The following is an 18,163-nucleotide window of genomic DNA, read 5'->3' as shown; positions in this document are numbered from 1 at the left end:
TCAGAGATGACTTTCCCAAGGTCGGTTCCCTGGTGGTGGGAGAGGCCCTGACTGAGGATGGACGCCACCACACACAGCGTGCCTTATCTAATCTGGCCCTGCACCCCAAAGCTGTGCCCCACTGTGTGTGCACTGGACACACGTGCACAACTTGGGGTAAAGGTGGCAGGTTCAGCAGGTTCTTGGAGGGTCCTGGGCGCACGGAAGGGGCAGCGGCCTTGTGCCAGTGTGCCCAGGGCAGGTGCAAAGTTCAGCCTAGCACGCCCCAGGCGTACAGGTCGCCGCCCCCCACCAATCTGGGCCTGCTGCAGAGAGCAGAGCTGCCCCATGTCTCCGGGAGAGGGGCATCCGGCTGCGGGGCGAGGTGGGGCAGCCCGGAAGATGCCCCCCAACGCCAAGCCACCCACGCGCCAGGATCGTGAGCGCTGTTCCCTGCCCGCAGGGGTCGCGGCAGGGATGTCACAGAGGCGGCGACATCACAGACGCCGGCGCCCCCGGCATCTCCACCGCCCTCCACAGCCCGCCACCAAAGAGCGCACTGGAGGCGGAGGGCCAACAGCCACCAGCCCGCTCCCCGTCTCCCAGACAGAGCCTCCGTCAGCATGGGGGTGACAGGTGGGAGCGGGCGGGCGCGCGGCGAGGCGGGGCCGGGCGCGGAGGGACGGCCGGGGCGGGGCCGGGCGGGAAAAGTTAAAGTGAGGGGCGGGGCGCCGGGGGCGGGGATCGGCCGGGGCCCCTGCCTGGCGCCTAAAAGGAAGGTCGACCCCAGCCAAAACCCTACCGATCCCAGCGAGGATGAGGCGCGGTGCTACCCTGACCACCACACCCACCCAGCGTTGGCCCTGCGCCGTGCACAAGCGTGTGTGTACACACGTGCACACCGAGGGGTGGAGGCCGCAGACCCGGCGGGTTCTTGGAGGGCTTCAGGGTACCCAGAAAGAGCAGTGGCCCTGTGCCCAGAAACGACACATGAATCATCCCAAACTGCCGAGAACCACCCCCAAATCAAATCAAGTTGTTCCTGGTTGATGCTTGGAGCTTTTGCAGGGAAAAGCAATCTGCTTCAACAGATGTTTACTGAGCGCATCCGTTTTGCTTTGCACTCTTCTCTGTACCAACGAGCAAAGATGTTTGCCCCTCAGGGCCCTGGATCTCCCAGGTTTCTAATAATGGGGGCTCAGATCCCCCCTCCCCCGAAATGGAGGCTTTCTTCTCAGGACCTTCTCTCCCAGGAGGACATGGGCCAGCCTTCAAAACGTGCCAAGAACCAACTACCAGAGAGCAGCTTTCCCCCGTCCCAAATGCCTAAGGCAAACAAATTGATGCAGACGACTTAAATCCCTCCTGCAACAGTTACTGTAACCCCTCCAGGACTTACTCTTTTTTTCTTTTTCTTTTTTTTTTGTTAATCTCAGCAGAGAACAGTATTTTATTTTATAAATTGATTTATAAATTTACTTATAAATTTATTTATTTGTGGCTACGTTGGATCTTCATTGCTGTGCGTGGGCTTTCAGCGAGCAGGAGATACTCTTCGTTGGGGCGTGCAGGCTTCTCATTGCGGTGGCTTCTCTTTGTTGTGGAGCACGGGCTCTAGATGCGTGGGCTTCAGTAGTTGTGGCACGCGAGCTCAGTAGTTGTGGCTCACGGTCTCAGTTGCTCCTCGGCATGTGGGATCTTTCCAGACCAAGGCTCAAACCCGTGTCCCCTGCACTGGCAGGCAGATTCTTAACCACTGCACCACCAGAGAACTCCTATTTTAGTTTTTAATTGTATAGTTGATTTACAATGTCATATTAGTTTCAGGTGTACAGCACAGTAATTGTTTTATATATATATATATATATTTCTTTTTTTTTCAGATCCTTTTCCCTTATAGGCTATTACAAAATGTTGAGTATACTTCCCTGTGCTATACAGTGAGTCCTTGTTGGTTATCTATTTTAATATCCAGTAGTGTGTATATGTTATCCCTCCCCCCCCGCCCCCGCTTTCCCTTTTGTAACCATAAGTTTGTTTTCCGTGTCTGTGAGTCTCTATTTTGTAAATAAGTTTGTTTGTATTTTTTTTAGATTCTACATATAAGCAATATCATATGATATTTGTCTTTCTTTGTCTCTCTTCATTTAGTATGATAATCTCTAGGTCCATCCATGTTGCTGCAAGTGGCATTATTTCAGCCTTTTTAATGGCTGAGTAATATTCCATTGTGTATATATGTACCACATCTTCTTTATCCATTCATCTGTCCATGGATATTTAGGTTGCTTCCATGCGTTGGCTATTGTAAATAGTGCTGCAATGAACATTGGGGTGCATGTATCTTTTTGAATTAGAGTTTTCTCCAGATATATGCCCAGGAGTGGGATTGCAGGATCATATGGTAACTCTATTTTTAGTTTTTTAAGGAACCTCCATACTGTTCTCCATAGTGAGAACATTCCCGCCAACAGTATAGGAGGGTTTCTTTTTCTCCACACCCTCGCTAGCATTTATTATTTGTAAGGGCTTAGTATTGTGCTAGGCCCTGAGTCTGATGAGTTAACTAAAAATTAAAATGTAGGTTGGATAGCTAGGTTTATCACTGAGATGACAACAATGGAGATTTGGGCTTTCAGGCATGAGTAGGATTTTGTCAGGAGAGAGACTTTCTGAGTATCAGAAATAGCATGTGCAAAGGCACTGGGGCACAAAAGACCCTGCCATGCTCCAGGGTGTCTTGGGCTTGGGGAAAGGCAAGGAACTGGATACCAGGAGATGAAAAAAGAAGGCAGAGGTCAGACCATGCAGGATCCTTGAGGCCACCCTAGAGTCTGGACGTGAGCAGAGGCAGGGATGATGCAGCAGGCTCACTCTGCAGCCACTGAGATGCCCAGTGGGGATGGGGGTGGGGGGACATGGTTCAGTGGTCCATTTAGAGACCTAAAGAAATTTCAGACAGCACAATGGTTAGCACCACAGGGTTTGGAGCCAGTCCGACTTGTGTTCAGGTCATGGTACTGCTCTTAAGAGCTGACTTGTGCAAGCTTTCTCATCTGTAAGAGGAGAGTTGCGGCCACCTGTGCATAGAGTGGCTCTGAGGATCAAATGTGTGCAAAGCACTCAGAACTGAGTTTTGAGGGGTAGTGAGTCCTGGGTTTGTGTTGACTTTGGTGTCAGAAGAGAAGGTCAGCAACAGCAGTGGTGGAAATGTCAGAAGCCGGGGAAGTGACAAATGACCCAGGTCTCTAATTGGGGTGATAGGATGAAGGATGAATCAGGCAGAAGTTATCGAGAGATGAGAGATTGGAAAGGAAGACAGGTCAGACATGCAGAACCGTGTTGGCCAGGCTAGAGTCTGGACACCAGGGTGTGAAGTTGAGGTCAGAAATGGGGGATAAACCTCAGGGTTTGGCAGGGTGAGAGGGATAAGGAAACCATCTTTTTGCACAGACTTCTGCTGGGCATCCATGTTATGTCTGACTCTCCGTGTAGAGGATCAGAGATTCAAAGTGAGCAACCCACGCACCCGACCCACCTCTAACTGAGGGTCAGCAAGAAGCTGTGTGCTTAGATGGAAGTCCGCAGGGGTGGGGTGGCGGCAACTGGACGAGGAGTCCCTAGCTCAGCAACTCAAGGTAGAATCTGGAAGGTCTTCGGGAAGAGGCGAATCCTGAGCAACGTCACAATAGGAAACAGGGGAATTCCAGGCTTTGACAAGGAATCCGTAGTGTTTTGGACAAGGTGAAGTTGAGGCCCCCTGAGGGAGAAATGTGTAATCAGTGAGTCTAGAACTCAGGAGAAGTGAGAGTAAGAAATAGAGATTGGAGGGTCTCCTGCGGTCACAGCCACAGGCTTGAAAGCTCCAAGGGGGCAGAGACTGTGTATGTCCATCACTATCTCCTCCGCCCCTAGCACAGTGCCTGGCCAGTAGCTGGGGCTCAACATTTTCTTTTAACTTTATCAGAGAAATATATGCATGTGGTTAAATAGTACTGAAGAGCTTATTCAGTGCTGAGAAACCAGAATCCCCTGTACCACACACCCCCAGCCTCACTCCTCAGAGCAACCACTCCTGTTTCATGTGAACAATTTTTCTGCCTAGTTACCTTCTTATCTCTCTACAAGCTCACAGGCTTTTTCTTGGTTTATCAGCTCTAGACATTACCACTTTCTTGCTCTAATGACACCACCCTCCCCCATCCTCCCAACTTCAATTGTTTTTAAATATGCTGATAACCTCTGTAAATTTAATATACTTATATCTTTATTTTTTTCATCAAGTTTAGAGAATATCTTTTGACACCACACATAGTAAGATGAAGTTTTTAGTGACCCTACCTTTCCCTTCAGCTTTCCTCCCTGCCTTACACCTCCCAAAGCCTCTAACCTGTATTTTTGTTTTTTTAATGTCAAGGTTGGTAACATTCATAGTGTCCCATAACCATAATTATGTTTTCCAAATTTTGTTTATATATTGATTCTAAAAGTTGAAAGTTAATAAACAGGATTTACCTTATTGTGACTACATAACAACTGTTCACTGCAGGGCCAGAAAAGGTACCACAACTACCTTTTCTTTCTCATACAGCTTTTTGTTTTTCCTGGAGCTTTTAGTGGCCTTTTCCTTGTACTCTTTGCTTTTATTATAGTCTTTGTTTTCTTCAACCTCTATATCTAGCCAACTACCTTGTCAGGTCTTCTTTATTTCAGAGACCTACTGCTCAGGATCCTCTATTCTCCTGCACCAATGTGTACTGGTTGTAGGCCTCTATACAGTTAACATCTGGGACTTAGCTTCTTTCCGGGGGTGGACACACTATTTCATTCCTGACTCTCTTGTTTTACACCTTTATTTTGCTTTAGCACATCCTCAAATAACTTCCCCCCCCCAAAAAAGAGGTAAATTTTCTGAATTTTCCATGGCTGAAATAATAGTTGGGCTTGATATAAAATTCTAGGTTAAAAACCATTTTCCTCAGAAATTTTAAAGACAACCTTTGTTGCTAACTCTGCTGCCAGTATGATTCTCCTCCCCTTGTAGGTGACTTGTTTTTCCACTTAGAAACATTTAGGAATCCTTTGTTCATGGTGCAATGAACTTTTACAGCAAAGATCTTTTGACATCTGTAGTGCTGAGCATTCAGTGAACCCTTTTAAGCCAATGACATCCTTCAGCTCAGGGAAATATTGATTTCTCTTTTCTTCTCCATGTTCTCCATTCTTTCTGAATCCCCTTTCTGTAACCCAGAATTAGATTTCCTTTTAACTTTATGTTATTTATTTATTTTTGGCTACATTGGGTCTTAATTGCTGTGCGTGGGCTTTCTCTAGGTGCGATGAGTGGGGGGCTGCTCTTCGTTGCAGTGTGCAGGCTTCTCACTGCAGTGGCTTCTCTTGTTGTGGAACACAGGCTCTAGGTGCGTGGGCTTCAGTAGTTGTGGCTCGCAGGCTCTAGAGTGCAGGCTCAGTAGTTGTGGCACATGGGCTTAGTTGCTCCGCGGCATGTGGGATCTTCCCGGACCAGGGCTCAAGCCCGTGTCCCCTGCATTGGCAGGCAGATTCCTAACCACTGTGCCACCAGGGAAGCCCTAGATTTCCTTTTGATCCTTTTCTCTCACATTGTCTTGATATTTTGGTTCTCCTTTCTAGGAATATTCTCTGTATTTTATTTTCCAATTCTATTTGCCAAAAAGCTCTTTCTTTTCTTAATTTTTTTTAAAATAGTATCCTGTTCTTGTTTTCTGGATGCAATATATATTGTTGAGTATCTTCATTTCTGAATCTCTGAAGATGATTAGAGTTTTTAAGTTTCCTTCAGTTTCTCAAATTACCTCTCGTACTCTGGAGTACTTTTTTTCTCTTGGTCTGTCACTCCTACGTCAGCAGTTTTCTCAAATGCCTGGTGATGCTTGGTTGTTCATGTGTAATAGTGAAATCATAAAAAGCTGATTGGGAACCTATGACTTCAGGAGCCTATTGACCGGCAGATGTCACTTTAGGGTGACCAGACAGGAATCAGACATAGCTCTGGCTGGTTCAAGAAGACCAACAGGGCTTCCCTGGTGGTGCAGTGGTTGAGAGTCCTCCTGCCAATGCAGGGGACACGGGTTTGTGCCCCGGTCCAGGAAGATCCCACATGCCACGGAGCGGCTAGGCCCATGAGCCATGGCCGCTGAACCTGCGCATCCAGAACCTGTGCTCCACAACGGGAGAGGCCACAGCAGTGAGAGGCCCGTGTGCCGCAAAAAAAAAAAAAAAAAAAAAAAATTACTAGCATGAGGAATGAAAGAGGTGACATCACTACAGATTCTGTAGATATGAAAAAGATAACAAGGGAATATTAGGAACAAATTGTGCCAATAAATTTGACAACTTAGGTGAAATGGATAAATTCCTTTAAAAAAAATTACAAATTCCAAAAGCAGACTCAAGAAGAATAGATATTCTGAGGATGGATAGTGTTGGTTGCATAACAATGTGAATGTACTTAATGCCACTGAACTGTATACTTAAAAATAGTTTTGAAAGGGGAATTTATGTTATGTATATTTTACCACAATAAAAAAGAAGAAATAGATAGGCTAAATAGCCCTGTATCTATTTTTGAAAGTTGAATTTGTAATTAAAAATCTTCACACAAGGAAACTCCAAGCCCAGGTCCACAAGCTTCATTTGTGATTTCTACCAAACATAAGAAGAAATAATATCAATTTTACACAAACTGTTTCAGAAAATTGAAGAGGGGATACTTCTCAACTCATTCTATGAAGCCAGAATATTAAAACCTAACAAAGACATAATAAGAAAAGAAAATTACACACCAATATACCTCGTGAACATGTATGTGAAAATCCTTTTTGAAAGTTAGCAAATCAAATTCAACGATGTATAAAAAGATAGTACATCATAATCAAATGAGATTTGTCCCAGGAATGCAAGATTGAGTTAACATCTAAAAAAATCAATTTAGGGCTTCCCTGGTGGTGCAGTGGTTAAGAATCTGCCTGCCAATGCAGGGGACATGGGTTTGAGCCCTGGTCCGGGAAGACCCCACATGCCACGGAGCAACTAAGCCCACGCGCCACAACTACTGAAGCCCGCACGCCTAGATCCTGTGCTCCGCAACAAGAGAAGCCACCGCAATGAGAAGCCCACGCACCAAAACGAAGAGTAATCCCCACTCACCGCAACTGGAGAAAGCCCACGTGCAGCAATGAAGACCCAATGCAGCCACAAATAAATTAAAAAAATAATTTAAAAAAAATCAATTTATTTCACCATAAACAAATTATAAAAGAATTATTAACAGAATAATATGTAACATAGGTTAACATAATATATGCTATATATAACTTACATAATATATTAACAGAATATAAAAGAAAAACCATATGATAATCTCAATAAATTCAGAAAAAGCATCAGATAAAATTCAACATCCCTTTCTATTTAAAAATTAAGTAAACTAGGAATAGAAGGGAACTTTCTCAACCTGATAAAGGGCATCTATGAGAAAAATTATAACATTATACTTCATGGTGAAATACTGAATGCTTTCCCCCTAAGCTCAGGAGCAAAGCAAGGATGTCCACTCTCAATTCTCTTCAACATTTTACTGGAGGTTATTCTCAGTGCAATAAGGCAAGAAAAGGAAATTAGAGACATCCAGGTTGGGAACGAAGAAGTAGGACTGTGTTGAGTCACGAACATCATTGTTTACATAGAAAACCCTATGGAATCTAAAAAAAGTTACTAGAACTAATAAGATTTTAGGATGGTTACAGGATACAAGATCAATACATTTCTATATAATAGCAACCCAAAATTGGAAATTGAAATGATTTCACGCACTACAGAATGTCACTTGAATCCCTAATAGAACATCCCCAAGTTAGGTACAGAGGCTCCAAGTTGGGTACAGAGGCCCCAAGTTGAATCAACCTCAGACTTTTGCTTCCATCCCCCAGTGCTGCAATGAGGTTTACACTATAATAATTTCTACCCTTCTATCCATATCCAGTTGCTGTTTATGGAAGGTTTAAGGCTGCAGGTGTTGATTAAATTTCCCAGGGAAACTTTGTAAAGCAAGCAAAAGAAGTCTCTGATGTCAGAAGCCTGAGGAATAGCAGCACTTGGGGCAGGTAGAATTGCAAAGGAAGAGAGACGTGGAGAGAAAGCCAAGGGATGGTCGAAGGAAGCATGGTGGTCAAGGAGGTGATGGGTTCTGAAGAGACCACTGAGCCCACCACTGTGAGCCTGTCCCTGGTGTACTCTTAGCCCAGCACTCTTGATCCCAGGCCCAGACTGAACATGGAGGAAGCCAAATCCCAGGAACAGCACCAGCCATTCAAGGACACTCTCCAACCTCTACATCTCTAAGGAGAGGCCACAGCACATTCTAATCCTTCTGGTCTAATCCTGGGAGCAATTCTTCTCAGCCAGAGCCAAGGCTGTCACTTCCTGCCACACTCCAGGCTCGTAGGGACCCAGCTTGCCCATTGCCATGATGGCCCCACCAACAACTTCTATCCAGTACGCTAGGAAGCAGAGAATGGGACAGCCTGGTGGCCCCTATCCCCAAAAGATGAAAAAGAAGCTTCTGCAATAAAAGATACAAGCTTCCAGGAAGGGGACTGGGGTGGGGGGGCCTCCCCCAAGGAGTCAGTCTCTCCTGCAGAGGATGATTGGAGCTCATAAATAACCAGATGGGTGTCAGCCTCACCTCAAATCAAGCGCCTGGGGTGAGAACTCTGGCCCAGAGTTGGAGATAGATGACCCCAGGGTGTGATGGTGTGAGAAGCCAGGGGAAGAGAGGACAGATTTCAGGGCGGGAGAGGCCAGGGTTAGAGTGAGTGGCAAATCTGAAGCCTGGCCAGAGAGAGTGGAGAAAGGGGGCAGGGGGGCAGGAATGGAGAAAGGTGAAGTTCATCTGGGGTGCGATGGGGAACCCCACACAGTTGTAGGCTCCAGGGTAGGACGGCATGCGGGACAGGGGAGTAAAGAGTTTCTTGAGTGGAATCTGCATTCAGGTCCTGACTTCCTGAATGATCAGCTGAGGGACTTTGGGCAAATGAACCTCTTCTCATTTTTTGTGTTGAATCAATGAGCTAAAGCATATAAAGTGCTCCACACAATACCTGGGCTAGAAGCCCTCAATGAACGGAAGTGACCACTGATAGTATTCGCCCTAATGGAGGACAGTGATGGATCACGGAAGGTGGAGGGACAGACGTGGAGGATAGGGTTGGTGACCCTGGCAAGGGAGGGCAAGGAGACGAGGGGCAGGATGGGCGAGGGGATGGCACATGGGCTTAGGTGAGGGACAGGGAGGGAGGGGGTGGCTGGAGCAGCACCACCAGCCCGGGCTCCAGAACCCCTCAGGGACTGTCCCCGCCTGCAGCTCCCCTGCCCTCACCTCCTTCTCCCTGCCAGGTGCCAATGGATTTCCCTGCTGTGACAAGGAGTCGGTGGACATTGTGGATACACAGTGAGAACTAGTCCCCCCCATCATTGTAGGACCTCTCCCCAACCCTCCAAGATCACCAGCCCTCACCAGTTGCCATGGCTGTGAGGTTTTCATGTGTACCCACCCAGGATCTCCTTCTATCTTGCCCGTTTCCAAAATCCCCCCAAGGGCAGTATCCAGGCCAAAAGGCAGCAGGGGGTGGGGGTACTATCCTCCTCTACTTCTGCCCCCAGCCCCTGAAGTTGGAGGAGGACTGGGGGGGTTGGGGCACACCCAAGACATGGATGGGACCTGACCCCTTAGAGCTGCCTTTCTCTGAGGACAGAGTTGTCCAAGGGAAGGTGGGCAGTTGCCTAAAGAAGGAGAGGGGTCACAGTGGCTGAGCCCTGAGGGCAACGGCCAAGATGACAGCAAAATACCAACAAGAACCAAGGGCACCCTCCATATACACCCCTGCATTTCAGATCTGCCAAGCTGAGAGCAGGCAGGTCCCGGAGAGGGCGTTGCTCTGGGCTTTTCCCTCTGCGGGGAGCCGCTTTCAAGGGCACTGGCTCACTGGAATGCTGGATTAAAATGAAGATTCCTGGGCCTCACCTCCAACCAACTGTATCCCTCTTTTGTGGGTGGCGGGGGGCAACTTGGCCAGCTCTGTAGGCGCTTCCAGAACTCACTGAAGTTTGAGAATGAGTCTGGAATTCTTGGTGGGAGTGGGCACAGACAGGGGAGTGAGCTGAGGGCACCTTGCCAGCTCGTGTACAAGGCAGGGGGCCTTAAGGGCTCCAGACACCGTCCCCTGAAGCCACCCCATGGAGCCCTGTCAACCATTCTGTCTCCTTTTGTCTTAGGGGTGGCATAAACCAAAACCAGTTCCAACCAATACAAGAGGAAGATGACATGGAGGTAATAATGGGCAGTGTCACATCTTATGGGGAGGTGGGAGTCCAGGGGCAGGGCTCTTTGGGGCCTGTCTTCTCTAAAGCCCGACCAGCCCCTAGCCTGCACAACTCTGGTACCCTAGCACCAGGCCAGTGTCAGCACGAGCACGCACACCCGCCCTCACCAGCTGCCCACACCGCCTCCCTGCCTTAGGCAGGTCACCTGGAAGAGGCAGGTGTGGGAAAGGAAGTGAGAAGAAGCACGAGGGGGGCAGGGCAGGGAATGGGTGACGGGGAGGACTTTGGGGGGCAGGCGCCTCCTCAGCTTTCTGTTGAAACCTTTCAGCTGGAGAAAGAATTGCTAGAGCTGGAGCACCCAGACAAAGAGGTCCTGAGCCTAGACCCAGAACTGGAGCCAGAATGGAAGCCCAAGCCTTTCCCGCAGCCAGAGATGCACCCGGTTGTCATGCTCAAGCCCGAGGCCAAGCTGGACACAGAGACCAAGCTGAAGGTGGTTAACTTGGAACCCTTCAGTGAAGACCCTGAGCCACAGGGGTATAAAACAGAGTCACTCCACCCCTACATGGAAGGGCTAATGCAGCAGGACATCAGCCGATGGAGTGTGAGGTCAAACTCCAGCTACCTGAGTACCACAGAGGAGGACCCGGTGTCCACCGACCACTGCTCCATCTGTGTGCAGACCTCCAAACACCTCTTCTGGGCAGACAAGCTCGTCCAGGCCTCAGAACACAGCCTGCAACAGGAGATCAACGTGCAGCCCATCAAGGAGAGCACAAAAGAGACCGCCTGCCACCCAGACCAGCCGTCGGCCCCCAAGGCCACTGTGTGCTCCAAGAAGCAGAGCCAGGCTCCCAGTGCCCAGCCAGCTCTTCCAGACAAAATCTCCCAGCAGCCTCCAAGCCCCCAGCCGTCCCCCTCCCCACAAACCATCGGCCTGGCAGAGCTGATCAACTTCGCATCTTCCCTGGCCATGGCCTCCTCCAGCAGGAGGGACTTGCCCAATTTGGGGCATGTGATCAAAGCCCCACTCCAAATGGCCATGACGCCTTCCACGGAGCCCACTGTGGATTACACTGCCCAGCCCACCGTGGACAAGCCAGAGCAGGAAAACCTCACTAAAGATGTGCTAGAGAAGCCACCAGAGGAACCATTAGAAGCCAGGGAGCCGCAGGATACTTCAAAGCAGGAAGACAAGCACTTCCCTCACCCTTACCTTGACTTCAGCAAGCCAGGGTTCAAGAGGGCCACCATTGAGGGGGAAGTGAAGTTTCTCCAGCCCCCAAACATGTCCCCCCAGCCGCAAGGAGCTGGGAAAGAGTAAGTGAGGCTGGCCCAAAGCTCCCCCAGGAGGGGGCTGTGTTATGATGTGCAGGTGGCCCCATTCCTCACACAGCCAGGTGGGGGTGGGGACAGTGGAATGAGGGACTGGCTGGGGGATGGGTGGGCTGTGGTGTCTCAACCTCAGTGACCTTATAAAGGCTGCTGGAAACAAGGTTCCGGTGGGCTGAGGCTCATTGCCAAGGCCAGGGCTGGAGGCCTGGAGGGTAAGTGCTCCAGGGCAGGGACAAGGACCTGGCTTCAAAGCAGGAACTAGGTTAGGAGGCTTCTCACCCAGAGCACAGACAGCCTCACCCTCACTGGAAATGCTCAGGCTAGTATCTTCCTTACTGAGAACCCGAGGGCCCAGCTCTGGGCCCAGGACACCTCCATCAAGCCAGGAATGAGGAAACGGGGTTCCCCAGCACCCCGTGCTTCCTGGTGCCGAATGAACACAACAGAACACCAGCCGCCCATCAGCATGGCAGGAAGAGGCCTTCTTAGCCCCAGGGCCTTCCTCAGAGAGGCCTCTGGCTCACCCCTCTCTTTTGACCTTCCCACCAAGGCCCAAGTGACACTCTCTCTTTTGCGTTGCAGTTCGGGAGGGAGTCCATTATTGCTGAAAATCCATTTTAAGCTGTCGTCCCCCACTTCCCCAGAGAAGACTAGACAAAACCAATAAAGCCTACAGTGCCGGCCCCCGCCTCAGACTTTTTGTGCAAATTCTCCTGGACCAGTGAACTCCTCTGGCTGCGGCATCCTGGTCTCAATTTTTTTAGGGATGCCACCCCCACTGTAGCTACCCCGGCAGCCCCTGCCCCCTGAGGGCTCTGCCAGCCCTGTTTTGTGCCTGCTCACTCCCCATGGGTGGTCCCACTTCCCCCGCACCCAGCCGGACCTCCCAGCCAGCAGCACACTCATGACTAGGGGAGGCCTCAGTGGTGCCCTTTCTGAGGCTTCTGTTTCTTAGATGTAAAAGGGGGCATGTTGGGATCGCCTGAGGCGAGAGCCTGCTGGGGGTGGGGCTGGGCAGGTGAGAAGGCTTCTGGAAGGAGTTCTTCCTGCTTCTCTCCATGGGGAAGGCCTGGCATGGGAAAGAGGTGGTGTCCAGGGCTTGAAGGAGAGCAAGAATGAAGCTAAAGGATTGGTCCTCCAGGGGCCACTGCCTTGAGTCCGAGGTACCTCCAGCGTAGGGGAGAGCCCATGTGTAATGATGCACTTCTGCATGCAACCCAAACACACACACACACACACACACACACACACACACACACACCAGCAGCTGACCAGCATGTTACACATACAGATATTCACATGACATAGCCACATGCAGACCGAGGAAGCATGTTCCACACATGCCGTGCACACAGGCACACACAAACACAGTACCTGTGACCCAGACACATGCACACAAACGCACAAGCCTCCCCACGGCGGGGGAGGACAGGCAATGTGGAGAAGCTTCTGGAAGAGGAGATGGCAGCAAAGGAGGGAAGAGAGCTTGGAGTGCGGGGATGGACATGGGCAGGAAGAGGGAAGTTGGGGAGGAAGAGAAGGAGAGGCAGCGCCGAGGCTTGGGACCTGGTGAGCCCTGAGACCTACTCTGGGCCAAGGCTCCCCGTGCAGTGAAATCTCCACCTTGCAGATCCTCAGAATCCTGCCCCACCTTGAGACGGGGCTGAGAAGGGAGGTGCCCAGGGCCTGGGAAAATGGGATTAGGAAGGGGTGAGCAGTTAAGAATGGGCCACAGGGCCAGAGAAGGGGGCAGGAGGCTGGAAGGAAGGATGAAGAGACCCAGAGGTGAGTGTCTGGGGAGGGGCTGGGCCAGAACGGTCATCTGGCTGTTGGGATGCATCTTCCCAGAGTATTTTGTTAATGTGGTTTGTGGGTTTGCATCGTTTGGAGGAAGGGATCCTGCCCTCCTGGGGGTCCTGGGGTAAGGTGGGCCACAGTCCCAACTTGGCTAGATCCTACCCTCCCACGCCTTGACGTGGGGCCTCTGGGGCCTGCTTCTCCCCTGGGCCTCAACCATCCTGTTAGCTTCCAAGTGGAGTCACAAATTTACATGCCTTAAGGGAGGCAGAAACACAAAAGACAAAACTGCAGGTTCCCCAGCAGAGAGGAGCAGGCCAGTGGTGAGGGAGAAGGGCACCGCTGCCAAAAGTTGCTAAGATCCACCCGGAAGCCAGCCTGGGGACAGTGGACCTGGGACACTGGACCGGCCTCCGAGCCTGTGACTGCCCTTTAGGCAGCAGAGGATGGAAGGCCAAGATATCACCATCAGCAAAGACAACGTCCAGGGGACGAGGGCAGGGGGAAGGTCCGCCACTCCTCCAAGCTACTGCCCCCGGAATCCCCCAGAGAGAGGACTGTGGGTGCAGGCTGGCGGGGGCGGCGCGGGTCCTGGGAGGGGAAGCTGTGCACCCACAGGTCTGGTCTGAGGTCCCCTGGAGTCTGAGCACTCAGGTGGGCTGGGCCCTTCGGCCCTGTCTTCTCCCCGCCTCCAAGGCCTCCACAGAAGCCTCAAAGACTGCTCACGCGAGACCCAGGAGAGGAGCAGGCCGGGAGGACGGGGGAGGAGGCTCCAGCAGCGCGTACCCTGCTGACCCAGACAGAAGCAGCAGCGGCCACAGCCACGGGCTGAGCAGCCCTCCCAGGGGGCGAGGGAGTTCAAGGGCCTTGCGGCCACCCGTACAGTACAGACAGGCCCAAGCTCTGGGTCTGAGAAGTGAGGGCAGGGACTGAGGCCAGGCCTGGGGTGCTGGGTTTGGGGAAAGGCCTGCCTGGCCCTGGCATCTCTCTGCAGCAGGTACAAAAGCCTTTCCAGCCTCCTTCCCGCGAGGCGGCTTTGCAGACAAGAACCCGCTACCCCTGACACCCAGGCAGCTGGCAGGTGAGGGCCTCAGGGCTGGGAGCAGGGAGGAAAACTAGGGGGTGCTCGGAGCAGAATACAATGGAGTTGCCTGCCCAGAGGCTGGGGACACAGCGAGAAGCCAGTGATTGTATTGTAACCTCTCCATGCCAGCCTCATTTGCTCCTCTCTGCAATCCCAGAGCTTGTTGCTGTGTGTGTGTGTGTGTGTGTGTGTGAAGGAGGGAATGAGGGATGGGATTGGTGGATAGCAAGGTATTTGGATGGTGGATCGATGGATGGTGGATGGACGAACAGGATGAAAGGAAGAAGGGAAACTGGGAGAAAGGATGGAAAACAAGAATCTGAGGTCCCTGCCCCGCTGGGGTTTGGAGCTGTGGGAGTAGGGCTGGAAGGAATCATTTCTACATTTGGGGAGCCCAATGTCCCTGCAAAGATCATGCCCTGATACTGGCAGGGACCCCTCAAAGCAGAATCATTCTATTCATCATCAATAATTTTCAGTGCCTACTACAGGCCAGGTGCCAGCAGGGCTCCTAGAGCCTCTCGGCATCGTAGCTCCAGAGCCAGAGTACCCGAGTCCAAAGCCCAGCATTGCCCCTACTGGTGGTGTGGCCTTGGACATGAGTTATTTTGTTGTTTGTTTTGTTGTTGTTTGGGTTTTTTTTAATAGGATCGCTAGAATGATTTAATATTTATAGATCCTTAGAATTGCAACAGATATACAGTAACATAGGGGTTAGCAAGCTACAAGTCTTGGACCAGGTCCAGCATTTGGCCTCTTTTTGTACTGCCTGTGAACTGAGAATGTTCATTACATTTTTTTTTATGTAACATATATTTTATCTATTTATTTTTTTAACATCTTTATTGGAGTATAATTGCTTTACAATGTTGTGTTAGTTTCTGCTGTACAACAAAGTGAATCAGCTATATGTACATATAAAAAACATGGGATGCTTCATGAATTTGCGTGTCATCCTTGCACAGGGGCCATGCTAATCTCCGTATGATTCCAATTTTAGTATATGTGCTGCCGAAGTGAGCATGTTGTCGTTGTTTTTAAAATATTTATTTATGGGGCTTCCCTGGTGGCGCAGTGGTTGAGATTCTGCCTGCCAATGCAGGGGACACGGGTTCGTGCCCCAGTCCGGGAGGATCCCACGTGCCGCAGAGCGGCTGGGCCCGTGAGCCATGGCCACTGAGGCTGCGCGTCTGGAGCCTGTGCTCCGCAATGGCAGAGGCCACAACAGTGAGAGGCCCGCGTACCGCAAAAAAAATAATATATATATATATATTTATTTATTTATTTGGCTGCACCGGGTCTTAGTCGCGGCACGCGGGATCTTCGTTGCCATGTGCGGGAATCTTCATTGCAGCATGCGGGATCTTTAGTTGCAGCATGCAGGATCTATTTCCCTGACCAGGGATCGAACCTGGGCCCTGAGTTCAATTTTTGGACATGAGAATTGAATGGACACTTAACAACAAGTGCCAACACACAGCAGCCACTATTCTCCATTAAGTTATAATGCACAGGGGGTTGGTGAACCCAAGTCCTCAGTCCCATCTGAGCTAGAGTGGGTGAATCTCAGGGTTCATGTGCCTGTGGTTCACCTTGCCCACCTGCCCCCCTCCCCACCCTCAGCGTTCCAGGATGTCTTCAAACTGTTCAGCTCCAGCCCGACAGGCACCATGGACATGCGCAGCAGAAAGCTGCCCAGTGCCATGTGGGTGTCCAGCTGAGCCCTCAGGAGATGTGTGAGGTTCTACGGCAGGCAGACTTGGGTGGTGGGTGACCCTGTCCCTGCCCTCCTGTCCTCTCCCACCTCGAGCCCTGAAGAACGCCTCCCTTGCCCACAAAATCCTGGGCCTGGTCCTATTCTAAAGTTCCCTCTTCCAGGAAGCCTGCCCTGATCAATACGCCTATCCCGGAGTCCCTAAACATTCCTGTTGTGATAATCATCCTGACTTGGGGCTCCCAAGGGCAAGGGCTATTTCTCCCCCACTCAACCTAGGACAACACTTGGCCAGAGGCAGGACTGGATGCTCTATCTATGCCTCGAACTGCTGGCAAGCCCCTAATGCATATGCAGAGTAGGGCTTTGGCAGGGGGTAGGCACCTACAGCACCCCCTCCTCTCTCTCTTCCCAGGTGATGGAACCGTAAGCTTCAAAGACTACCTGGGTGTCCTCACTGACAGCCACCAACTCACTCAGTGCTTGGGTGAGGGGCAAGGCTGGTGGGGCAGGAGTGGACCTGGCCAGGGGGAGGCTCTTCCTTACCTGCCCCCATGTCCTCTGCCCCTAGGCAAGGTGAGGAACAGCCGGGTCTGTGATCCCCAGGGCTTGCAAACCCTGTTCTTAGAGATGTTGTTCAAGCTGATGAGTCTGGGCTTTGTGCCCTTCAAGTCGGTACAGGAGGTGATGAGGTGGGCACAACTGGACCCAGCTTCAGGGCCCAAGATGGGGGAAGCAGACTGTGCCCCTGCAGGAGTCCCCAGATGTCCCTGCCCCAGAGACGGGAGCCCTGAATTCTGGGTCAGTTTCCTGGGCCCCAACTTGCCCCCAGACCAAAGTGGCTTTCTGTCCTGCTTTGGTTCCCCCACCGGTGAGATGGAGAGGACTGGGGGAGGCGCTGTGTGAGGCGGCTACCCACTTTCCTCCTTCAAGCCACTACTCCAAGAAGCAGCGGTCTCTGCGGCTGAACTCGAACTGGAAGGGCGCGTCCGGCGGCCACGGCCGCACCTCGCGCTCTCAGGCGGGCCTCGCGATCTTCTGCCAGGCCGCGCACCTTAGCGGCGTTTCCAGTGCCGAGCTGGCGTGCTCGCTGCACGGACTGCACAAAGCGGGTGCGCCCCGGGCTGGGCGGGGACCTGCGGGACTGGGGACTCTCTCTCGGGACCCGCTCTCAGAACTGGCCGCTCCTTTTCCTCCTACCGGCTTCCTCGCCCCAGGTGCGCGCAGCGCCTACTCCCAGATACCTAACCTGAACGGGCGGGCGCAGTCAGAATTCCACACGCGGAACCGCACCCCGCGCCCAGACGTCCGACTTCCCAAGTCCTACCAGCCCAGCCAACCCAAGCGCCGGCCCAACCGTGGGCGGCTCAGCCAAGGTGAAAGTCGAAAGAGGCAGGGCCAGCGGGCGGGGCCGGGTCATGCAGATAAGGGGCGGGCCATGTGTGGGGTGGGGCGGGACCGAGAGCATAGGGGAGGGGCAGGCGAAGAGTGGAAGAAGAACTCCAAGAAATTGGGACCTGACTGGCGGAGATGCAATAAGTCACTCAAGGGCGCGACTAAGGATACGGCGGGGCATAAGAAAACGAGGCCGGGGACCCAGGTAGGAGGCGGGACTGACGGAAATGGGGCGGGGCCGGCAGAAAGGTGGACTGAGGTGGAGCTAACCCTGCGTCTCTAACCCGAGCAGCAGGCTTGACCCTCTGCACGCCCCCTCCGCGCTTCCGCAGGGTTTGTGGGCCAGACGCTAGGGTATACGCGCCATTCGAAGCTGGCTCCCTTCCCTCCAACTCTAGTGCAGAAGCAGCCCTTCTCCCCCCTCCAGCCTGTTTGCAGAGACCTGCTATGAAGAACTTGTACAAGTAAAGCATTTGCGGAGCGGAAACAGGTTGCGC

At 51.7% G+C, this 18,163-nt stretch overlaps 1 protein-coding gene and 1 pseudogene across 2 annotated transcripts; both read left to right on the top strand.

The window, feature by feature from the left end:
* Positions 1–602: 602 nt before the first annotated feature.
* Positions 603–12,436, top strand: SPATA32 (spermatogenesis associated 32; the record flags this gene model as incomplete). Its single annotated transcript, XM_082605445.1, has 5 exons — positions 603–859; positions 9,383–9,469; positions 10,294–10,348; positions 10,538–11,661; positions 12,259–12,436. The coding sequence occupies 5 exons, from the start codon at positions 603–605 to the stop codon at positions 12,341–12,343; spliced, it is 1,608 nt and encodes a 535-aa protein (XP_082461571.1). The 3' UTR covers positions 12,344–12,436.
* Positions 12,437–13,919: 1,483 nt separating this feature from the next.
* Positions 13,920–18,134, top strand: LOC309794245 (EF-hand calcium-binding domain-containing protein 3-like; annotated as a pseudogene). Its single transcript has 9 exons — positions 13,920–13,981; positions 14,170–14,255; positions 14,471–14,554; positions 16,181–16,323; positions 16,687–16,774; positions 16,859–16,963; positions 17,205–17,383; positions 17,489–17,647; positions 17,999–18,134. The product of its transcript is annotated as an EF-hand calcium-binding domain-containing protein 3-like (transcript).
* The last annotated feature ends 29 nt before the right edge of the window (positions 18,135–18,163 follow it).

The sequence above is a fragment of the Mesoplodon mirus genome, assembly GCF_964341445.2.
Source record: "Mesoplodon mirus genome assembly, chromosome: 18".
NCBI classification, from domain to species: Eukaryota; Metazoa; Chordata; class Mammalia; order Artiodactyla; family Ziphiidae; genus Mesoplodon; species Mesoplodon mirus.
The sequence above is the reverse complement of the archived record's forward strand: the minus strand, read 5'-3'. Positions and strand labels throughout refer to the sequence as shown.